Raw genomic sequence first — 23,880 nt, 5'->3', positions numbered from 1 at the left:
GGGAAATCAAGACACAGACACCCCCCTATGTGGCTCCCGGTTCACGCGCGGCACCAAAAGAACCACAAAAATTCAACCACGTAGCTGCCATGCGCAGCTCTCTACCATCACTGCGCACCCCGGCATGACACACACTCTGAGCGGGCGGAAGCGCCGTACAGCTCTGCACTTTTTTCGCGGACGGAGTTACGAACTGCGAAAGGTGTTTCGTAAGCACAAAGAGGGCAGATCTGACGACCATCGGGTTCGCTGGGTCGCCGGCCACGCGTGGTCAGTTCCTGCGTGCCTAAGAACCGAAGGCTGGGGAGCCGGCCCCCAGAGATCCGGCCCCTGACATAACCGCATCGGTCTTCGGGGGGTTAGCAGCACTTCCTGAGCCGTTTCTTTCTAGAACTTCAGTAGCGTGAGCTGAGCGCTTTCTCGCAGTCCGCACCTCCCTCTGAGGGTGCATTCGCGGCAAGAAGCGACATTTCGTCATATTTTCGAAAGTAGTCCGCATTCGTAGCAACCCCGGAGTTCACGCCCGGACCGAGCTGTCATGTAGAGCGGAGTCTCGGTGTAACCGGAGCTCTGGTCGTGGCTGCATACGGCAGTGATCCTGAAATAGACGGAGGACGTCCGGCACTCGTTGACCACTTCCTCAGCCGCTAGGGGAGTCAGGTACGTGTGGGAGGCTACGTTGTGTGTTCGGGCGATTCCCGTGGGGAACCAGCGCTGTGACCGTCGCTTTCTACGCCGCGGGTTCCTTGAAACTGAAGACACAACGGGAAGACCAGAGGAACAAAAACTTGACTGAAAGAGGGGACCGGCGTTACGTCTGCTGTTCAGCGGTATGTCAGCTGAGGAGAGGGACGTCGGACATGTCCATGAAGTCACACACAGCACACGAGTCGAAGTGGGTAAGGCCGGAGGCCCCACACCCCCACCGGTTCGCCAAATAAGCAGCAGTTTCGTCGACAGCTGCCATATCGCAGCAACCACGACTGTTGACCAAAACAACACCATTCCTGGGAGTGCTTCTGTGCTGGGCCACCTTTTGTCTTCTTTTCTGTTTAGGCCGTGGCTCCCTGGTACTCCTGGAGCTTCGATCCGAACCATCTTCCTCGTGGTCAGTCGAAGGCCAGCTAGGGGAAGATGCATCGCCACTTCGAGTGCCGACAGAGGTAGCCTCCGAGCGGTCATCAGAGCCCGATCGGGCTTTCATTGGTACATCGCCTTCAGAGACAGACATCTTGCGAATTCCGGACTGCGGACAGTGAGCAGACTACGAGCTGCTAGCCGCGAGAGCTAGCTGCATAAGAGGATTCAGGGCACTGCAGACGCAACAACCGAGGAAGCGGGAGACTTCGCTTAGAAACTAAGCGCCTTCCTACACTGCCAGCCCCGAGAGACGTTTTCGACGCTCGTGAGATCTTGGAGCTGTTTAAGCCGACACGGACTGATGCGACAGGCGGACAGCCGGGGATCGCTTCAAAGCATTGCCGCTGCTAGTTGTAGGTCACCACACGCACGCGATTGTGAGCAGGTTCTACACTCTCACAAATGGAAAGGAAACGCAAAACGAAAATTTATACAAAGACAAGAATGGCACAGTGGTCAACAGCCACAACAGGATGGACTGTATTTGCACTCTGGAACCATCAACGGCTCGACACCCATCCGCCACTCGACGCGTCGAGCTCGCGCTGTCCGGAGTTGTTGACGGCCGTCGAGTCAGGGCACCGGGCGTGGAAGTAACCGGTGTACAGGGTTGTTTTCTCCAGGCCACCACCTCAAGTCGCCTGACAACGGGAGTGCCATCGGGCGCCCTGCAATTGAAGTCAAATGGGAGCCCCGGAAAAGTGCTCTGAGACAGCAGAAAGTCAACGGTTGTTCGGTGGACTTCCAATGTCTACGGCCGGGGACTGACGTCGAACACTTCAGCTTGACGTGCCCCCTGCCAGCAATACTGATAAAATAGGATTGTCGCCGTTGGTGACCGAGAGCTTCCAGCTTCAGTCAGGTTCAAGGAGACCCAAAGCAAAAGAAAGGAACAATTTTGGACTGAGCCTGTCTCGTAGCTTTGTTTAAAGCTGGGACGGCTGACGACCTTACGACGTGTCACGCGTGATCGGCTTGTACTCGGCAGTGGGTCACGGTGCTAACCGGCCAAGACGGTCAGCATGTTTTAGTCGACTTGTCCGTACTGTGGGTAGCATCTGCATCTACCTGTAACACACAAGGACGGCTACGGCAAACACCACCAAGTGTGCAAAAAAAAGCCAAGCGAGAGCCGCTCAAGACAACAGAGCTTGGTGACCGGCTCCGTTGCAGTGCTCTTAGTCGCTCGGAAGGCTGCGCCGAAGATTCAGACTGGGGTTACGCTCAAATTGTGTGATACTGTACTTCACGAATTTTTCTTAAGTCTAGCCCTCTTAACGGCTCTCAACTTTTCGGGCCTTCTTGTTTGTACGTTTGCCTGCTCTGTAAACTTCTCGCCGGACTCCGTCCGGAGCAAATCAGCGGGCCCACTGAGGAGGGCCGCTAAATTGTCGTCTGAGAGTCCAGGGTGACTGGTCGACGGACCACGGAGCCCGTACAATTCAGAGTTGAGTGGCTATTTTCAAAGACTCACCACCATGTAAACATGTATTTTATTTCATTTTCCCGGCAACGGGAACACCTCTTTCTTGTCGGGTTTTTAAGGCTTTCTCCGGGGTTTTCGTCGCAAGACACCAAACACCCCAGGCTGCCTCGGATTGCTTCCAACAGGAAACCTACCTGACTTTTCTCTTTCTCCCGTCACTCTATTGTAATTTGGAGTACTCTACTGTGTCGAAATGACTCGCCCTCACTACATTGTCAAAGTTCGACTAACATCTTAGAGGAATTTTTTTGCGCTCGTGAAGAAGCCGATGACGCCTGTGTTGTCTCCCGTCAGCGCAGGGGCTCACGTCTTTTGCAACTGCACTGTTTTTTCCGGCACCAGCTTCACCCTCCGCACCGGATGCAAGTCCCACATGAAGTGTCCTCAGTGCTTGGGGGCAGTGGTCAGTACTTCCGGAAAACGCGCTGCGGGATCTTGCAGCATTCTGTGTTGTACGCGGGATGAGGCGGGCCCGAGTCAGTTGTGAACATTCTCTCCGATCTTCACGCCTTATCTTTCTACGAAGTGTGCCGGCGGCCGCCCACCATCACCAGCGATTCGACTGAACAGGGTACCAGCATGCATCAGTCGCGGAGCTGCCGTGAGGAAGCTCCCGCGTTCGGAGGGGAGACGCTTGAACTCGCTACCGTCTTGCCCAAAGAATTTCACCCGTCGACATCGCAATCTGGAGACCGTCTGCCGACACAGACGTCGCAAGATAAGGCCCCAGCCGACCTCAAAATGAGTGAGGAGACGCCGCAAATGCAGAGTCTCTTTCAGAAGCAGCTACACCTCAAGACAGCCGCTGAGACTGACTGTTCCTGGTCGACAACAACTTCCAGTGGCGGCTCGGCTCCTAGCCGCTTTCATTCTACAGCCGACGATACGGAGGTCAGTCGTCCTCAGCGACGGTCAGGATCTTTCTGTGATGACCAGCGGGCGGCAGCCACACTTGAAGGTAACGCTGAACGGTTCACAGCTCGGAACAAGCCTAAATGGGAGGACTCTCCATCTCTCGCTCCAAATCTCGTCACTCACTGCCGTGAAAGCGAAGCAAAGCCACTACGGCAGGTCGAAACTGGCGTAGTAGAGGTACTTGGCACAGGGGCGCGCCAGAACGTCGTCAGTAGTTCTGCTGCTGTCAGGAACACCGTCATCCAACCGGACAGCAAAGTTGAAGAGACGGGGCCTGAACTGGATGGAGATGATGGAGGTTGTTACACCCACAGCGGCCCGTTGGCCGGAGTGCTGGCTTGCCGAGCGTCTCGCGCGTCCCTTCCCGAGGCAAGGTCGCCGGGTGAACTTCCAACAGAACGAGAACAGGAAGATGGAAAAGCGAAGTATTCCATGTCTGAGGGGGACTCACATTTGGAAAATACAGCCGATGCCGGGCAGCTCACTGTCGTCTTCGAGAAGGACTGTGGAGATAGTCACCCTCGTCAGTGGCCCCCTGCTTTCTTTCAGGCGAGGAGGGGTCGCCCGGATTCTCTTTCGAATCAATCCCACAGCAGGTCCTCCTTTTCGGCCGAGGACCAAGTACGCAACTCGTGCTGCCGTCAGCTCTCATTGGGGGCCCCGGAAGATTTGAGGGAGTCGTGTTCTTTACGCAGCCCGGCAGAGCCTTCTCGGCCCACAAGAGGTGCGTCCCCGTCTGCTTTTTCGTCCGGTCCTTTCTGTTCTTCACGTGCGTCGACGGGTGGCGAGAAAGGCTCCGTGACTTTCATAATGTCTTCTTCCCCCAACGATTTTGTCCCGCCTTCTTCCGATGCCGTACTGGAGGACGCCCTGGTTGTCCCAAGCCCCCGCTTCTCGCCCCACTGTCGTGACTTCCATGGACTCCCTGAATCAGTCTCCGGGAGTCGCGCCGCCTCTGGCTTCTCTTCTGCTTCACCGGTTCCGGCTTCCGGACGGAGGACGTCCGATGATGAGACTCTTTCTCCCGCGTGTCTTGCTCATACTCCCTCCTCTGTATTCCCCTCAGTTTCATCTTCAATTCATTCCCACATCGAACACAGCTCCTGCTCATTTGAGAGGAGCTCTTCGTTACTGTCCAAGCTTCCGCCTGCTTTCCGGGTGAATCCGTTCCGCGCACTGTCCACGTCAGAGGGAGAGCAAGGCCGACTGAATAACGACATGAGCTCTCCCCCGCCTTGTCCACTTTCTCCGTCAGAAACCAAAGAGGCACCAGTAGCCCAGCCTCAAGTCAGTCTCGCGGGTTCTTCTTCCATGTGTCCTCGATCCTCCCTTCTCCGCAGTGCCGCGTTGGAAGCGAACCATGCGCCTTCGTGTGCTTCGCCGTCTAAAGAGTTGCATTCTCTTGGAGGTCCCCCTGCGTCTTCTTCTCGTGAACCTTCACAAGAGCCCTGCTCTGCCATACCATCGCGATCTTCATCTGTCGCCGACATCTCTGTCCTGAAAGTTCGTGGCGTTGCTCCATTGCTGCTGGTCCAACCTGCTCCGCTCTCACCGCATTCCGCTGTTGACCGCTTGCTCCTGGAGCACTCTTCCAGCGTCTCCGCCGACGTCTCCCTCTCTCGTTCTCACGCTTGCGAACCTGCTAGCCCCGTGTCCCGCCCAGGGCTTTCCACGGAAGGAGATAGTTCTCCGAACGGCAGAGGCAGCTCTCGCTCTGGATCTCGGACAGCCCGTCCGCGGTCCCCCTCAGATTCCACCAGTCCCCAGGCCAACCGCCTTGTACTGCGCCGTCAAAAAATACGTCCGTCCAGGACAACGTCATCACAACCACTACACGCTTCTTTGGTTCACCAGTCAGCCTCTCTTAGTTTCTCTCGTGGCCTCGAGGAGGAACAGCAACTGTCTCCTTTGCCACCACCGATTGTCCCTCGAAGCTCTTTTTCCTCCGTCTCCTCTCAGTTATCTTGGGAAAATCCCTCTTTTTGCACACAGGCGTCAGCGGATGCTGCTGGACCCGGTCTTTCCTCCGGTGCTCACACATCTTCTCTCGGACCGCCGAGTACAGCTTTTAGGACAGATCCTTGTCCCGTTCCTGTCTCCGTCGGCCTTCTATCTCAGGCACGGTCTCCTGTCCGCACTCTGCATTGTTCGTACGCCTCGTTGGCCGAGACCGCCGACCGAGGCTCACCTTGCCGTCTGGATGGCCTCTTATCTTCTCGCTCTTCTGCTCCGCTGCGGTTTTCGTTAGCTCGGACACAGGTCACATCGCCTGCTGAACGTACAATATTCACCGGTGAAGGTCTACAAGTCAAAGCCATTGACATTACCGAAGGCAGCGAAAGTGGAAATCCAATTTGGGGTCTCAGCTCAGGTGTAGCTGTTTCCGGAGAGGAAGTCACAACCAGACTCGCTGCAGAAAGTGCGGAAGACCCACAAAAGCTGCCGGTTTTCTCCTGTTCGTCAGTCGCACCCCCGTTGTCTCCAGGCCGAAGTTGTGGGGCAGCCCGGTGTAGATCAGGGACACTTTCGCAAAATGTGAGAAAAGAAACCATGTTTCTTGCGAGAGATTCGGGCGCTTCTGTTTCAGTTGGCCCAAGCCTGTCTGTGTCATCCTCTTCCTCTTTACGCAAACCGGAAGGTGCCGCTTTCTGTGCTTCTGGCTCAGTGGACGCTCCGGCTGGAACGTTCTCCGGGGAGACGACGCGGAGCGGAAATGCCGATCTGCTTCGCGCTCCGATTCGTCCCTGTCTTGGCTTTCCTTCTTGCACTCCGGGAGCTTCTGCGGACGTCTGCTCGGAGAGTTGTTCCCGAGTCCAGCAATGCCATGGGCCTCCGCGAGGCTATCCCTCACGACGCCAGAGTGCTTCTTCTCTTGAGGGTGGCTATCAGCCTCACCGCTTTTCCCCTCCCAGCCAGGTTTCTTCGTTCCGTCCATGTTCGCAGCAGTTCCTCCCTGTCTCCTGCGTCCTGTCTCGAGGTTTTGCTGGGGGTGATGCATGCCGAGTGCAGCTGCTTCCCGCAGCTACCTCAGCAGCTGCTTTACTGACCACTAAGGCACGAGCGAGCAGGCGATTTTATGCTCTGCTTGAGCGGAGGAGGGAAAGACGCGACGATCGGGCCGTCGTTGAGAGAAGAGAAGGCTCTGAGGAAAGTGCACCGGAAGAACTACCTTCTCGAGAAACCCACATGAATGTCGTGGAACAAAACCACGTTCGACAAGTGGGAGTGCATGACAGAAGACAAAACAGGCAGCTGTCCTCACTAGAGGATAACCTGGCTCCTTCGTCAAACAGTAACTGCAGAATGTCGTCAATGGATGCCGAAGAGGAAGAGGCCATTTTTCCTGGGGGAGGTTCATGTCAAAGCGAGAAGCGATTAGCCCCGACTCTCTTTGTGATCCCCTCGCTTAAGCTGTTGCGAAGATTGTCCTCGTATATACGGACCAAAACGAGGAATAGCAGGCGATACAGGAGGATGGAAGGAGGAGACGGACAAGGCCTTCCAGGCGAGACATGGGTTCTAGGGTGGAGGGAGTTGCTGGAATGTCGCTGGGGAAGATGTGATCGAATGAAGCAGGTACAGCAAGCTGAAACACCTCGGAACGACTATGCGCTATCTGTAGACCGGGGGACGGGCACAGAGTGGTAGACATCTATATTAGCGACGGAACGCCGAGAATTGCGATCACCTACTTACTCGTTGATTCCGCGTCAATAGACGGCTGTAGTGCAATTCATTTGAGGGGTTTTCTTCTGTTGCTGTTTGGTGGTGTCGTGTGTGTTTCAGCCGATCTTGCAGGCCCTCCTGCAAAGCGTCAAGCCCCGCTGCTGGCACCAGTTCTTTCAACTGGCATACCTTTCTTCGTCCTCTCCCTTCTTTCAGGCTTTGCTCACTTCGCCGTCTCCGCTACCGCGCATTTCCTCAGGGTCATGTTACTTCGAACAGTGTCTGGCAGAATTCGGGGACATCCGGCAGCAGCTTTATGATGTGCAGCATCGTCTGGCAAGTTGTTCACGGTTCGTCCTTCCTTCGCGAGAAGCATCCTCGTCCTCGCTCCGATCTCCAGACGGCGGACTGCTCAATCAAAGTGGAATGGCACAATCCTTGGGTGGCACCTCTTCAGAAGAAGGGGCGGGAGCAAGTTCGCAGGAGACACGCCAACTCAAGAGAAGAGGCCGAAGACGCAAAGGAGATGCCGATGATAAAGGGAGCAGCGGCTCGCCGCGTGATTCTCCTCCCGTCAGGAAACAAAGACGTGAAAACACAATCGTCACTTCTGAGGACCAGGAACGAATCTTTCGTGTGTTTGCGGAAGCGTGTCAGCTTTATTTACGACTTGTCGGGCTTGTTCGGAGTCTCCAGTTCTCTCCGGCATGCTATGCTTGCAACAAGTTGTCCCTAGAAAAGGTAGAACGGAATCAGGTTAGTACCGCTCCAAGGCAGAGCCGGATAATACAGCAGTTTGAGATTCTCCAGGAAAGCGTTGAGTACTTTTCTGCTGCCGCTGCCCGGATGAATAACCTTGGGCTTGAAGTTTGTCTAATTCATCGCGCTACAGCTGTGGAACAAGCTGAACGCCGCGGCGAACTCGTGGGTGCCGACGTTGACAACACGAGTTTTTTCTCTGAAAGTGAAAAGATGTGGAGTAGGAAAGGGATGAGAATACCAAGGGGGCCAACAGGTTCAGCAGCACCTGAGTCAGAGGGAGGAGGCACGGAACGATGGGGTGATGAGAAAGGAGACTACCCTTTCACTCGGACTTTGTTCCCCTGGTCAGCTGTTGAGGTTCAGGAACAGCAGAGACTGGTTAAGAAAGTGGTGCGCGCGTGTGTGCGGGAGGCTCAACAGCTTGATAAGCTGCGAGATGCTCTGATCGAGGTAAGTGATAAGAGATAAGAGCTTATGCATTCCCTTTTCACGTGAACGTTTCAGCTTGAGAACAAAATACTGTGTCTGACTTGGACTGTGTCATAACTCTCACGGAAAGAGTGATGAGGTACTCGTGGGAGACGAACTTTCCCACTCCAGTTAGGGGCTTTCACGAGGGCGAGCGCCATTAGTAAGAGGCTGGTCATCATTTTCCGAGGTGGGACGGGACGGGGTTTTGAGGAAGCAGGATGAAAAGAAAACAGAACCAAACGACAATTGTGAGGGGCGCAGCGCGACACTGCCACACGTACGAAACACCTAGAGTGTCCCACGAGCGGACGCCCTTCCTATTCACCCTGCAGGTTGCAGCCCCAGCGGGACTCTTTACGCTTGCTTGTGAATCCGCTTTGTCCTTCTTTGTCGCGTCTTGTGTGGCCAGTGTAAATCGTCTGATCTGAACACTCCGCTTTCTTTCCAGCCTCTCTAGATTCGGTCTTATGTATATCTTTGTCGTCCTGCAGCTAATCTACCTCAGCGGAGACACATCGTCAGACGACGAAAGTGGGTCGCCGTGGCGCAGAATGCTGGCGAAGGAAGCGACACGAACAGTCACGGACTCCTCCGTTCTCAGCTCTGAACCAGGGGCTTCTGTTAGATGTTTTGACGGAGAAATGAGAGGAAAAGACAGCGAGCCCGCCGGGAAAAGCAGAATGGAGGACGTCGAACTTGACGGTCTAGAGTGTGCACAGAAGGAGAAGCAAGGCGGGCACCCGCCGGAAAATCGGATTGACGCCGGGATCTTGTCTAGGAGAGGGAGAACAGCCGCGAAAGTCGAGAGGGATGCATTGCAGAGGGAGAAAGGGAAAACCAAGAAAGTGCATTCTCCCTTTGACAGATTCCCTGAGGAGTTCAGGAAGGCAGTCGGCTTAACTCAGGAAGACGCACCTTTTGTTCTTCTGCTTTGTCACGCGTTAGGTAGGCCAAGCTGCAGCTCTACAGTAGTGCGGTGTATCACTTCACTTCTTTCTGTCTGAACAGTCCGCGCCCGCGAAGTATCTTTCGAGACCGTGTTTCGACAGTCCTTGCAAGACAAAATTCCAATTTATCAAGCCGAAACTCTCCCCGGTGAGACCCCCCCTATGGTCTCACGAAGTCTTGCATTCTTGTTCTGCGCGTCCATCCTTAGAGCCATTCCGTTGAAATGTGTATGTATGTTGATGGACACTGAAAGCTGAGCATTCTCTTAGCCGGGAGAGACTAGCCGGCTTTCTTAATTCATTCTAGGGGACCTTCAACCGCAGTTTTCGACCACTGAACAACCCAGCTTGAAGGAAACAAAACCCCTGCGCAGCATCCTTGCTCTAGAGTCTTGTTTGTGCGATGCTCTCTGTCTCAACAGTTCAGCAGGTCACTGTTGCCTATTGACCTAGACTGCATGTATCACATGTCAAGTCGTTGTCCTCAGTCAAAATCAGTCCAGTTCATCTTGGCTTTCTTCTGTTTGCGTCTGTAGGAGCTGAGAGGCTCACCGCCATCTGCTTGTGTTATCTGCGTCAGTGTGAGACTGGACTCGCAACGTCTTACAAGTCGACCTTTTCTGGAAAACCAGATTGTACACTAGGGGTTGGACCCCCTTCGGCAGAGCTCTTGCATATGCTGCTGCCAGCCAGCTTCTTCGCAGACCCTGCCGCCCTCCTTGCTAAAGCGGAGGCTCTCGAACAAATCACTGCGGATGACTGCGGCGCCGCCGTGGCTGGATCAGAAGCCTCAGGCGAGAAGCGCTCTTCTAGCTTAGACAGCTCCGTCACATCTAGCAGTGGGAGCGAGACAAGTTCGCACGAGGATACAGTGGCTGGGAAGGAGAGGCCCGCCCATCAGACAAGACGGCGCATTCAGAGCGGAGGACGTGAAGTGCAGATCTCGCAAGACAAGAGAGAAGAATTGTCTTCGGCAGGCTCCGGTGATCGAAAGGCATCCACAATACGCCATCTACCAGAAGACCAACCCGTAGCCGGCGACCCGCACACTGTTCGAGCGGCAAGCGACGAGCCTCGTCGAAGAGACTACGGCATACAAGGAACTCCCCTTGCTTTGACCGCCGATGTGTCGCACAAAACGGGGAACGGGCGACGAATCACACCAGCTGATTGTTTCAAGCAGCCCGGCAGCCCCTCTGGGACTCTTGAGTCTGACAGCAGTGACAGTACGGATAAACAAAACGACCAGTGTTCTTCAGGAAGATCTACTCATGGTGAGCGAGAGTGGGAACAGTTTTTACAAGCTTTGGTGGATCCTACTAGTGCCACTCCGCCGTTAGAACAGTCGAAACAGACTGAAGACACTAAGAAAGAAGGGAAGCTGGAGCGGCGGAGAATGCGTCAATGTGAAGACGAACACGGTCCGGTGTCCCCGGTGGTCAGAGGGGACGTCCAGGAGAACGCACCCTGCGTCCTTAACGACGCCCGGAAGCGCGGCAAAGAGAGAGAGCGGAGGAAGGGAAAGGAAAGATCGGCCGGACAATGCAGACACACCGCAGCTGGGCTAGAAGCCGTGAAAGAAAAGGTACAAGCCAAGGCGACGGACGTGGTAAGGGACGCGTCAGAAGGAACTTGCGCGAGCCGGTTGCCCGAGCAAGAAGATGCAGAAGAAAAACTTCACCGACTGTTAGATGCTTGTTTTCTTGATGTCTCTGCTCTAAAGAAATACCTTTCTCCTAGCGCTCCACAGAGTAGAGTGCACGAGGAAGAAGAAGAAGGGATGTTATCTGCTTTAGGAACTTCTTCGCCAGAAACCACGCAGGCCGGCTTGGACTCTCACCTAGAAGAACTTGAACTGGGGTCTTTCTCTGCAAGTCAAACCCTTTCTCTTCAGTATCGTCCAACTCCAGATTCCCCTGCCTCCGTTTCCGAAGATCCTCCCGACACTGCGTGGCAGAGAGATGGGAGAGAAGGTTTTTTCAGGCGCGAAAGCAATGTGTCACCAGGGGGCCAGCATGTGCGAGGGAGAAGAGCAGCAGCAGATGAGGACGATCCCGCGGCACAGGAATCGTGCGGCCTTGATATGAGGAAACCGTTCACAGCTCTCCCTCTCGAGCTTCTCTTGGCACAACGAGTCGCCGCGACACGCCCCACTAGAGACGACGGACTCCGCAAAGAGGATTCTCGGCTTCCGAAGGTGACCAGGGGCGCACGCCTCACAGTCGAGCCCGGAGCAACACTGATGAAAGCGAGTGGTAAACTGACGTGTGGGGGAAGTAGTAAAAATATCGAGGTGGCTTCAGGCGGATCACGTGCTTTGCCGGTCATAGGTCGGCGAACAGAAATGCGCGCGAAGCTAAGGGAGTCGAGAAGGCAAGGGCAGATGTTGGATGGAGACGTGAATAAACCCCAGCAGCCACGTGGGGGTACTGACCACGAAGACGTAACGGGCAGAAAGCTCGTTAATAGCAGTCTGGAGAGATCTTCGAGAAGGGTGCAGGTTTCTACAATTGCAGGGGAACATCTGGGGTTCGAGGGAAGCGACGCAGGGTGGGAGACAACGACTGAAAAAAAAAGAGAAGATATCTTCGAATCAAAGGAAGACGAAAGCAGAGTTCATGCCCACCTTCCGAGTGTCGACACGCGGTCGTTTTTCCTCTCGAGAATGACGACAACTAACAGTCATCTCGCTGGACTGAGTGAGCACCAAGTGAAGGGACCGCTGCATTTCGACACCCAAGCTGCTCGCCGACAACTCCAAGAAGGACGATCCTCTACACGCTCTTCCACCGTGCGGAAACGGGTCTCTAGGACACCGCTCTCCAGAGGTCACGAGGAGCGCATAAACGGGCTCCCTGGATCACCCAGGCACGAGCTAGAAGAGATGCTACCCAGTTCGCGCTCCGAGGACGATGCGGAACCGGTAAGATGGCGCTTCGGTAGTTCGGGCAGTGGACCGAGAGAAGGAGGAGTTGATGAGGCATGCGCGCTAAGCGGTAACGAACAGACGCTGAATACAGAAGGCCACACGCCAACGGCAAAGCGGGGAGAGGAGCATGCGAATGGGAAAGGCGCGGAGGTCCAGACGTTGAGACCGCGAAGCCAGGAAGAGCGCCCTGGGTTCTTTCGCGGGCTTTCGATACAGTACAGGACTACAGAGAGAGCAGGCGGAACCGAAGTCGGACGGGCGCGACGGGCCTCGGTCTCTGGTTCGTCTTTCAGGGCTTCTTCTGACCCTCACACACTCTGTATAGTACGCAGCTCTCCGTCAGCGCTCCCATCTGCGCGGCAACTGCGCACTTCAGCAAGGACCTCGTCTCCTGGCTTTCCCAGAAAGCAAGAAAGCACTTTTTCTCCGTTGGAGGCGGCAGCGCTGGCGCTTGAAACGCGTTTAGAACGTCGAGGGAGAGAGACGAGAAGCCACACGGAGAAGCGTCCGTCAATCGGGGGTTGTCGCGCCTATCTTCTCGATGCCTCCCTTGAGGAGAAAAGAGCAACGAACACTCCAGAGCATGAGGAAATGTGTTACGAGAGTGCAGGGGAAGTAGAGACGAAGTCAAGGAGACTGAGGGAAGAGGCACAGCGGCTTGCTGTACGTCAGGCGAGACTCTCCGGGTAAGGTCACGGCGACAAGCAAGACCTATTACTGAATGAAAGCCCCGGTATCCTGATCCAACTGTATTGTCGCATTCACAAAGGTACCCAGTCACGGTTTTTTGTTTCTGAACACTTGAAGTGTCTTAGTTGGTACATACTGTTTGCTGAGGAGTTTGTCTTGTCTAAAAATTCACGCCATTAGCGGCGGTTTTAGTACGAGTGAAAAGGTGACTCCCGCCTGACGAACAAGAAAGAAATTGCAGTGTTAAGGCAGGGGCATAGTTGCTTGCGGTGTAGTATCTGTTTTGTCTTCTTCTCTGACAAGGCAGCTTGCTGGTTTCTTTTCGTGTTCAGGCGGTTGGAGGAAATCCAGCGTGTTGTCCGCGAGAAGCGCCAGGCTCTCCGAGCTACTGAAGAGGAACTTGCTTCTCTTACACTTCGGCAGTCTCGTTGTGTCCTCGGTAGACCTCTTGGCTCTTCGCCCGCTTCTACTTCAGTGCCGCCGTCTGTCGTAATGGCACTGCAGGAGAAACAGCGACTTCTGAAACGGGAGATGTCAGAGGCCGAAAGCCGACGCCTTGGTATATCTACGCAGTTATCTCAACTCGACTCCCGGCGCCTTGCCCTCAGCTCCGAAGTTCGCCGTCGTTTAGAAAGGAGACGGCGGTTGCAGCAGGAAAAACTCCGGAAAGAAGACGCAGATACTGAAGAGAGACGGCTGAAAGGTAAAATGTTTGACGGACCTCATGCACTCTTCCCGTCGAGACGGCTGAAAGGTAAAATGTTTGACGGACCTCATGCACTCTTCCCGTCTCATTCTGGCGAGAAAAACGACGTTGTAAGACAGGCGGCAGAACAGCCGGGAGGCTATCACTTCATAGGTCGCAGCAAGCTGGCTGACGTCAGCAGCGTGAGTCAAGAGGTTTCTCAGGCACCCGGTGACCTTCCCCGCTCAACTGAGACAGCTCCAATACTGCAAGGCAAACAGGTAGGGAAACGAGTTCGTCACACACCGGAATCAACCTGGTTTCCCCCCTCGATTCTCGAACTCACGGCGAGCTTGTTTCCAGAAGCGAGCTGTCCTGAGGAGAATCTTGAAGCCGCGCATGAAGGTCAGAAGACGGATGTGGCAAGCGACAACTCACAAGACATCGCGACCATCCCTACTGCTGACGCGACTTGCACATCCCTGGTACCCCGGAGGACTTCGCAAGTGGTCGGCTCGAGCCGGGTAATTGTCCAAGCGGAGACTTCAGATGACGAACAAGGGGAGAAGCAGAGTGGAAAATCTCGGCCAGAAGTAGCGGGGCCAGCTGCGGTAAAAGTTCGCAGCGGGGGGCAGCTTCGCGCTGCATCTCGTGAAGAGACGGAAAGGAAAGGAAATAGGGCCCCGCGGGCTCACAGTAGAAGGGCTGCTCTAGAGAGCGACGGGAACAGTGGACCAGTTGATAGTTACTTGCACGGTGAAGGACTCCCGGCCATGGACGCTGAAACAGTCGTGAGCAAAGACGAAGAAGAACTGGAAGAGCGCGGTGGAGGCGTTGTGGTGTTTTCCTCACTTCGCTCTTTTTTCGACCTCTCTTCACGAGGTGCAAACGGTATTGAAAGGTCGGGCCGCCAGTCGTCCAGCGTGAGTGGTTTTAGCAGCCGCAGTGACGCTGTTCCGGGAAAGAAGGCAGTCGAGGCCAGGACTTGGGGTACCTTCAAGAAAGATCTCTCCGCTGCTTCTGAAAACGTTGCCGCCTCTGTCTTCAGTACGGCGAGCGCGGAGGTGGAGGCCTCAGTGCATCCGGCGTCGGTTTCCAGAAGCAGAAAAACAGCACTGCATAGCTCGGCGGGGGCTTTCACGAGAACTGTCGATCGTATTCCCGTCAAAGTCCCGACTACGGCTCCCCAGGTGAAGCTGGCGCCGTTTAGGACGGCCATAGCTACTGGGGACCCACCCTCTACCCTCTTTGAAGAGGAGCTGAAAGCGGAGGTTCAGGAGTATGATTACGTCGCTCCGGGTTGCTACGATCAGTCGAAAGAGGATAGTACAAATCACCCACCGATGGCCCAGGGCCTGGGAGAAAGCACAAGAGGGTGTGTGTCCCAGGAGGAGGCGAGAGTCAGAGTGGATGGCGGGGCAGGGCGGGAGGGCAGCGGTGATGGTCTGTCGAGAGAGAGTGAGGCAGAGGAGAACGCGAAGCCGCGGCAAGGACTGAAAGGCAGGGTTTCAGTGACCAAGTCGGTGGATTTCCACTCCGCCTCTCTCACCCCGAAGTCACAAGAGGAACGGTTCAGAATACCACCCCAGGGAGAACCGAGCTATACTGCTGAAGGTAGATGCCAGCAACCCGTTGCAAGACCCCGGTCTGCCGATAATATCATGGTGTGTCCTGTCACAACTACCAGTGTTACCGGGACTGTGCGACGATCTCCATCTGCTGCGGTACCGGGGGGCGTAATATCTTCGCGTGGTGCTACACCTAGCAGGCCCGCTGCGTCTAATAATGCTGGGAAGAAGGCCGACGCACTGAGGCTCCGGGCCGGGGCACAGAAAAGGTGGAGCGCACTAGCCGGCCTGGAGAAAAAGCTAGACGTTGGGGGTATCTCGCGATCCAACAACGGGGCGCTAGCGTTTTGGGTAGGAGCAGAACCAACAGAGCAGGTTTCTGAAGATCTCCGAGTCGGCGAAAGCGCGACGAAAGACGAAAAGGAGACGAAACATCTTCCTACCGCAGAGGAAGAGCGACACCAAGTAGCCCCGGGGCGAAGCGCTTCTCAGGAATGCATTGAAATAAGCCGCAGTATCATGAGGAACGACCGGGGCGACACAGCTGTGCCACTGGGCCCATCTGGTACTCAGAGTGGCTTGTCTGCAAGTCACTCCGTGCAGAGTGGGAAAGAAACCTCAGCCGGTGCCCTAGCTCTCGTACATGAAACAGATGACACTTCGAAAATAACTGAGACAGGAACAGTCAGGCCGCCCCTGTCGCCGCAGCAGCAACACGCGCAGGAAAATCAGAATCGCTTCTGTTCTGCGAAGAGAGTCGACGAAGCTGACGTGCAAGTGGGTGGAAACTGCAACCCAGATTCTTCACATGAAGCTTCAGCAGACACTGGAGCTCCCCCTCTTGCATCAGAGGGGACTGCAGAGAGAGACCGGGAAGAGCAGTGCGCTTTGACTGAGTTTTCGGCCTCTGCATCGGAGGGAAGAGACTTGAGGAGACCGCGCCCTGCTCTTCTGTCTTTTCCTGCTCGGAGCTTTGGACGAAACTCTTCGAATAATAGCCATGGCCCAGTCTCAGAGAACGTAGGAAAGGGCACCCGCAAGCCCGAAGAGCCATCTGTGCAGTTCCCGGTTGCAGAGTCACACGCGCAGCAGCTGCGCCCTTCGAACTCAGAAAACTCAGGGAAATCAACGCAGGTGTCATCTGCTGAAAGCCTCGATTCCGTGGAAATATCTTCAACGCCTCGCGGGAAATTATCTCTTAGCCATTCTACCCGAGCAGTGCGTTGTAACAAAGTATTTGCTACCTCGAGGAAGCTCACACTGTTGTCGTCCGAGACACACGCGACAGGAGCCACAGGCCATTCAGCCGCCGGCGTGGACGATGGCGGAGGAGAGCACGTGTCAGAGTCGTTCTCCAGGCTGTCAGAGCTGAGGCAACGGCGGGCGAAGGTCCTGGAGATTGCGAGGAGACAAAGGGAGACCGCAAGGTAAGTCAGAAACTATAGGGCTAGGGAGTGATGTGTTTTCTTCTCTACTAAACTTATCTTATAGTCATTCACACCTCCCAATATATATGTTCACGAGTCGTCTCTAACGAAGTCCTCAGACTCCCCTCCGTACACACTATCTTATTGCATTCCACCTGTGGGTAGCCCGTTCTACCTGTTTGCATGCAGAGCAAGAAAGTCCGGGCAGCAGGGAAAGAAGTCCAGTGTACCCTGGAAGGAAAAAAGTACAGCAGAGGCGGCGTCTTTGTCTTCATCCGGAGCGGGCGAGCCGCTTCCCTCGTCTCTACAAGAAGAGCGGTCTGGGGGAGGAACCCGGAGTAACGACTGGGTAAGTGAGCCGTCGACAAAAAGAGCCAACAATCGCGGATCTAGTGCTGCGGGAGGCAGAGACGGGGCGTCGCTACGCGGCGCCAAGAGATGACGTCTCACTCCGCATGCGTGGCCATCGCCTTTCCCCCCTTCGTGTGCTGGAATCTTTCCCCCCGTCGTGCTGCTGGAATCTTGTCCCGGACGCAAATGGACCCGCGGAAGACACAGACCATCGCGAGAGTACACCCCCGACCGAACAGTGGTATTGTGCTTAGTCGAACTGAAGCAGAACGGAAAGGCCCAGGAACTGAAACACGACAAGCACCCGCGGCAGTGACTCAGGGGTGTTTGCTCTGCCTCTTTGCCGCCATTGTTATTAATGAGTGAACACGCAACTGCTTCCAGTGATGCTGCATGAGCACACAGCAATCCTTTTAACTTCAGCAAAGCTGTCGACACTCCAGCCTCAAGCAGCCAGCAGCATACTGTGGCGATCGGTTTCTGCGGGCTTAAACTGACTGCTGATCTGCGAAGAATGCAAGATAAAACCTTCAGTGGCACTCCGTTTTTTTCCGGAAGAGAAAGACCGTCTCACCTGTCGGTGGAAGCGACAGAGTAGCATATCCGTGCATGAAGTCTGTTATGAGATGTGCCAACCGCGTCAGGACTCCTCAGTCGAGGCAGATATGCTCAAGGAAGGTCAGCAGTCTATAATTCTGGACAAAGGCGAAGACAACAGAAGCACCAGCGCTGCACCGTCGCTCGGCTGTGCGGCAAGCGTGACTCTGGAGCAGCTGAGCTCTTCGCCTCTTCGTGACAGAGCAATCATCGTGAGTGAGCCTCTCCGGTCAGCAGAGCAAAGCCGGGAAGGAAACCAGGTGGGACCCGGCCAACCAGACGCGGATACTTCGTACGTTTCTTGCGGAAGATCGCCCGGGGCGCAGCAGAAGGCAGCAGGACCACACGAAACTCCTTCCGCTGCCGAGCTGGACTCCCCGGGCGCATGTGACGGTGTGTCTTCTCCGCACACAGGGTTGGCAGTGTGTGCAAGAGAAAACTCCTCCAAGAGAGGACTGCAGCAGCAGCAGCCATCAGAAGCACAAAGTGCGTCCTCTGGCTCAGGCTCACGAGCAATGAGTCCAAGCAGACTTGACGATCAAGGCAGCAGTGCGCTCCTTGACGCAGAACAGTCTTCGCGGTCCAACGAGGCCAGCCAAAAACATGCAGATATCCTTGGCGTACGACGAAAGCAAAGTGCACCTTCCCGCGCCCCGGAAAAACTCGAGAAACCGGAGACAGGGGCAACTACGGTGACTCCGAAGTCTAGCGAGACAGCTGCTTGTCATCCGTTTTATGGAGGAGATCAGTCAACCTCGCAGACGGGACGCACTTCATCCCCCCTGTCCGGCGTCGTCCGGAATGCCGTCAAACTCGCGCGAAAGCGTTTGAGGAAGAAAAACCATCTCTACCAACGAATTGAACAAGCTGAGCAACAGCGGCTACAAAAGAAAAAACAAGTAAGCGGAAGAAGGTTTACTGCCCCCAGCTATCTTCTGCGTGCAGAAGTAGTGCTTCTTCCTTCGTCTATTGACCGTGTATGGCCGTGAAGGCACGGACACGGTCGGGCGACACGGCAGGAGTTTGGCCGCCACTGCGGAGGTGCCTGATACCTGTCCGTCAGCACGGCTTCGATCCTTGGTGTCCTCATTACTCAGGAACTCTTTGATCGGCGGGACCAGCGACTACGTCTCTTCATCCGTCGTCAGCAGGAAACTCTTCGGAGTCTTCGCGAAGATGACAGGAAACCCTCCGGGCAATTGCGCAGCTCCGCGTTCCCCTCCTGCCAAACTGCAGACCTGCCAGCAAACAACTCGTGTCATCGTGATGCTCTTCCGCTCTTTCTCCAGTCTCCAGAGGGAATAGCTGCGACGGCGGTCGCGCCCTTAGTTATGCGTGATGCCGCGCTAGCTCTTACACAGGGTCAGGCAGCAATTGCTGCAGCCACAGAAGCGACGTGTTCAGCGATTGAGCACAGGGCAAGCAGGAAAACCCCAGAGTTCCTGTCTGATTCACCAAGTAGTACAACGAGGTCTCCTCGGAAAGCCGGACGCGAGATGTGGGACGAAGAAAAGGAGTTGAGCCCAGCATGGCCACCAGGAGAGAGCTGTACAAGGTTGATGGGAAGGCACTTGGCATCTCCACAAGGCTGTTTTCATTCGGGAACGGAAGGAATTGAAAGTAGTGCCAGTTCGTTTCTCCGAAAAAGAGGGAGTTCCGCCTGTGGTAGCTTGTCTCCCGCCGGCGTGTCCTTGATCAGTGTGTCAGTCCCACCCTTCGTGTCGGCAGGCACAGCAACGACCGCCGAGGCTGCCGATGAGAAAACTGTCGACAGTTTAGAACCAGTGGAGCCCGGCATACCGCTGTCTCCCACGAAGTGTGCCAAGCCTTCGGCGATGTCGCTGATCCTCCCTGATCAGCAGGTGTGTTTTTCCGAGCCTGCCGCGAAGACAACCTTCCCTGACATTCGCACGCCACACGAGGAGGGGTACCAAGCCGGGCGGAAGTCCCGTCCGCGTGTCGAGAACCGATACAGAGGGGCGGCCCCGAGGGGAGACTTGCTCCAGGACGTTGTCCCCGCCACCACCGTTCCTCCCGCTAGTTACGTTGAGGCTCTGACAGCAGTCGCTCAGGCAGAGACAGATGAAGTTCTGGCCATCGCCGCCGCCGCAGCAGAGAAGGCTGCCGCTGCAATATCCGAAAGCACCAGTTTGCACACCGGAAGGAAATTCGCTCGCGTCTCGAGAGATGAAGCGTCCAGTCCCGTCAGTTTTTCGCACAAGCCGGCTAGTCACTGGGACCTGAGAGATCAGACGATGGCGACGGGCAACGTACTTGAGGCTGAGGGATGTGAGCATGCATTCCACAGTAACTGGGCAGCAAACGGCGAACCAACCATCCCTGGGAACTGCTCCAACAAAGCAGCAGTGGCTCATAGTGAAAAGACATGTGAAAGTTCGCCCCGAAGCCCAAAAGGGCGGAGTCTTGACCAGGATACCGAATCCAGGAAGCTAGGGTTGATACTGAACATACCAGGACGGGGGCATTTGGAAACAGAATGTGGATCAAGCCTCTCACTTGCCAATGGGAGCCAGCTGCAAATAACAAATTTGACCGACGAGTTCACGGAGACCGACAAGGAGACGCATCGCAGAGAGGAAACAAAAGATAAAAGCTTCGTGGTTTCGCAAGTGGCCCGTAGGCGTCACACAGGCGCCGGCACAGGGATGCCTGTGGCTGTTCGTGCGTCCCTCCGGTTGATGCTGCGGGGAACTGAGGAACAGAAACAGCTAACAAATGATGGTGAAACATGCACGCCGCCGCCCACCCGATGCAGAGTGAATTCGACGCCGCGAGAATGGCATAGTCCTGTTCACGGCGGTAGGTCGGTCGGTATTCACAGTGCAGCAGCCCCTTCAAAGGGAAGTTATCCGTCATGCCGCAAGGCTCGTACGGACGCGGGTTGTGGCGCCATGGTAGCTCCAATGCTTTCGAGTATGCTCGTGGAGGCGGCTCCGCACTTTTCGCCGGGGGCTGAACCCAAGGGCAGGGCCAGGGACTTCACACAGATGGTGTGTTCACCCAATATTCCGGTAGTCGGGACAGGCCTCCGTGGGGCAGAAGACCAGTCGACTTGTAGGCACCTTTGCCAAGGAAATGCTTTAGAAGATCAGAAAGCTTGGGCACGTTACTTGAGTGAGACGAAGACGAAACCCGGCAGGCGTCAGGCAGAAGAATCACAGAGTGCTACTGCCTGTGTCGGCTGTACTTGATAACGGTCACTGTAATTTCGGTCGCGAAAAGAAGTTGAAGCAACGGGGGAACTGTAACGACCGCGGTTCAGTCAGCAATGAAGAGGACGATAGCAGTCGACGCCGAGCCGGGACAGAGGCACAGGAACTCGGACCCCGGGGGATTGTGGACGCGCGCGACACCGACGCTCGTGGATGCAGAAGGGTTCAAGACCTAGGACGCCTTCCCAAGCTTTTCAAGGAGCAAGTCGGTTCCGGTGATCGTGAGCGGCTTGACCCTTTCCTGGGCTGTGTGAAGCTAAAGCAGGCATACAGACAGCGACGCCTGCTTTATGTTGTAGCTGAGGTCAGTAAGCAGATGGAGATCACGCCATTCACCGACACAAGTGAGACCCTCACCACCACTCGTCCGGACGGAGAGGAACAGGGGCGCTCCTGTGCAGGCCGTAGCAGCATTCACGGAGCCGTCCGATTCAGTGCGTAGACTCTATGGACCGGGTTCGTCCGTAGAGTTTGAAGTTCCATCCGGGAGTCATACGCTCTCCGACTCCTTCCCGCTCGCGTTAGATTCGTGTTTCCGGCGGCGCGGCCACCATGGGCGTCTCACTACCGGTCCGCGGCAGTGGTCTCTGGAAGAACCACATCGGGAAGCGTTTTTGTCACGGGGGTAGAAATGCCATGGTCGAAAGGAAGATGTTTGTTCTGCAGCCTAGAAGCCGAGGGGGCTTCCCGCAGTGTGAAGGTAGCTGTGATCAGGTGGAAAAAGTGCAGGCTGCCGACGTAGTGCTCTTCGGGAGGAGAACAGGCCTGCACGTTGACGGCATGTTTCGCCGTACTGCGTCGTCAGCAGTCCGTGAATCAAGCCCATTGTGACCACAGCGCGTTTTGTTCATTGTTACGTTCCCGTCAGGGGTCTTCCTGTCAGGACTTTTACTTTCGCTACGTGTGCCACGGTGACTACTACCGAGTGGGTTATCGTCGTCCCTGTCATGATGTGACTGTCAGCGGTACCATTACTTTTCGTCGGTAACCTAATAAAGAGGATGTCGCCTTCGAGCCGGATCAGAAGAAAATAGGCTACAATGACTTTGTCAGAGACTTCAGAATCATCAAGCTCCACCATACCAGAGGTGCCCTAGTTGCAAGATTGGTGCCGGGCGTTTTCAAGGTCTCCAGCGGGAAAGCCTCGGTCTTTTCCTGAATATGTTCCAGTCCTTCTTACTGGCCGGCTTCTGTTCTGCGCCCTTTTTTTTTTGCCGGCGGCACTCAAACAAACCATTCTCCGATCAGTCCATACCCAGCGTGACAAGGCTCCCCGGGTCCGTCCGAAAGCTCACTCACCGTGTCCCATGTGTCTTCGACGTTCGGCGCAGGACTCGCGACTGAGTTGGAGAGGCGTATCTCTGTCTTGCGAAACTTCAATAGCTTGGCTTATACTCTGGCTAAAATCGCTCGTTTCTTTTTTTCTCCTGATACAACTTTCCGCCAGTGAGGGCGGATACGTACGAGCCACTGTCGTCGGTGAAACAAACAACCGGGGCCATGCGCCTACTTCCGTGGTTGCGTACTTGATCTGCGCAAAAAAAAAAAAAAGAAACCACGACACAGCACCACCGAACCCAGCCAAGCTGGGCGACAAGCACTGCGTTGATACATGCAGGCATGCGACTCTTCCGTTCTTTAACACAAAGTGACACTGCTTGCCCGGCTACCCAAACTGTCTCCATTGTTTCACCTGGACACCAGTCTGTACCAGTCTAGGCAGCTCTTAGTGCGGCAGCGGTCCTACTGCACTTCAGCGCAACCAGGGCGAGCATGTACATACATGCGTTCCTAAACCTTCCACCAACTGGTGACCGGCTGTAAGGCTGGAGAGACTGACGTTGGCCAGCATGAGCAGTTTCGGGAGTCTCCACAGTTCGATTTGCGCGTTTTGCGAACTCACCAGTTGGCACTACCAGCACGTTCCGGGTGGCCAATCACTGCGCGCAAGTATCGGTGAACGGAGAAACGGTGCCGATGCTACCTCCGAGAAAGACAAGAGAGCTGCGTGCTACTCTAGCGCAGCCGGCCTGGCTTTTGCCAGTGTCCAACTGGAGTGAAGCAGTTGGAGTCTGCGGCTGAGTTGGGAGGCGCGTTCCGGCTCACCACCGCGGACGGTGGCTAGTATCGGTTGCTCGGGCAAGCCGCTAACTCGCAGCGGGCTCTCGGGCACTGCCAATACCCTACAATGAACCCCACTGGTAACGGGCCGTTTCTTCCTCGATTTCTGGATTTCTTTTCGGCTTTGTCCTGACAGTCTTTTTGTCGCTCAAGAGTCCACGTCACCGCTCAGCAGTACACCCCGAGAAGGAGTGGTCCCTGTCTTGTCACCTGTGTGACCGGCGATCTCTGCGGGCAACCACCGCAATCGACGAGTTGTAAATAACCTTGAAAGCGACGCAGAAGACGACACTTTTTCCACAAGTGCAGGGCTTTTTTCCCGCGGCCTGTTTCAGCCTCCCAAAGAAGTAGTCGGTAGTTATCAGTGGGACTCGCGTTTATCTGCTAACCACAGCAGAAATCGATTCAAGTACGCGTACCACCGGCTGGCTCGATGGGGCGTCGCAGTGTCACTCGAATTTAAGAGCCCTCGTGGAGAAATACTTCGCTGTTTCGATTTTCGCTCCCTTCTGTTTCGTCGCCCGCAGTCGGAGAGTATTCGCTACACTTCGGCTGCGGTCGGCACGTGTGGTAGAACTGACGCTCTCGGAACTAGCTGACCAAGCGCCCCTTGAACACCTGCAGCTGCTCGTTGTCTTTCTCCGGAGTTTTGTCTTCGTCACAATGCTGGACTCTCAATGTCTCGCCTCCACTGCGCCTGGGTCTTCGCTCCGGCCTGTACGCCGCCAGAACGAGTGCCCGAAGACCCTCGTCTCCACAGTCTCTCGCCAATCCGAAGCTGTTTTAAAGAACGCGGAAATTGCCCAGCTCTCTCCGGAGGCACTTTCTCTTCCTCAAGTCAGTCAGCAGACGTGCGGGGACGCGGCGGCGACACCTCTGTTACCGTCTGGTC

General features: G+C 55.4%; 3 protein-coding genes across 3 annotated transcripts; 2 read left to right on the top strand and 1 right to left on the bottom strand.

Moving 5' to 3' along the window:
* Window positions 1-220: 220 nt before the first annotated feature.
* Window positions 221-2,039, bottom strand: CSUI_000568 (uncharacterized protein). Its single transcript, XM_068060802.1, has one exon. It carries the CDS (start codon window positions 1,180-1,182, stop codon window positions 475-477), a length of 708 nt encoding a protein of 235 aa, XP_067927212.1. The 5' UTR covers window positions 1,183-2,039; the 3' UTR covers window positions 221-474.
* CSUI_000567 (ulk kinase) lies at window positions 1,809-22,362 on the top strand. Its single transcript, XM_068060801.1, has 6 exons — window positions 1,809-7,117; window positions 7,328-8,419; window positions 8,932-9,385; window positions 9,924-13,002; window positions 13,339-16,686; window positions 16,876-22,362. The coding sequence occupies exons 1-6, from the start codon at window positions 3,206-3,208 to the stop codon at window positions 17,126-17,128; spliced, it is 12,138 nt and encodes a 4,045-aa protein (XP_067927211.1). The 5' UTR covers window positions 1,809-3,205; the 3' UTR covers window positions 17,129-22,362.
* Window positions 22,363-22,576: 214 nt separating this feature from the next.
* On the top strand, window positions 22,577-23,880 carry CSUI_000566 (uncharacterized protein; the record flags this gene model as incomplete). Its single annotated transcript, XM_068060800.1, has 1 exon — window positions 22,577-23,880. A coding segment is annotated over exon 1 (229 nt), but the record flags the coding sequence as incomplete, so codon positions are not given.

Source organism: Cystoisospora suis (assembly GCF_002600585.1).
Source record: "Cystoisospora suis strain Wien I chromosome Unknown contig_218, whole genome shotgun sequence".
NCBI classification, from domain to species: Eukaryota; Apicomplexa; class Conoidasida; order Eucoccidiorida; family Sarcocystidae; genus Cystoisospora; species Cystoisospora suis.
The sequence above is the reverse complement of the archived record's forward strand: the minus strand, read 5'-3'. Positions and strand labels throughout refer to the sequence as shown.

Excerpts from the sequence above, each read along its gene's own strand:
- CSUI_000568 (XM_068060802.1), bottom strand. The coding sequence starts at position 1,182 with ATGACCGCTCGGAGGCTACCTCTGTCGGCACTCGAAGTGGCGATGCAT.
- CSUI_000567 (XM_068060801.1), top strand. The coding sequence starts at position 3,206 with ATGCATCAGTCGCGGAGCTGCCGTGAGGAAGCTCCCGCGTTCGGAGGG. Across the intron at positions 13,003-13,338 it reads CGTCAGGCGAGACTCTCCGG|GCGGTTGGAGGAAATCCAGC; the intron begins GTAAGGTCACGG and ends TTTCGTGTTCAG. Across the intron at positions 16,687-16,875 it reads AGACAAAGGGAGACCGCAAG|AGCAAGAAAGTCCGGGCAGC; the intron begins GTAAGTCAGAAA and ends GTTTGCATGCAG.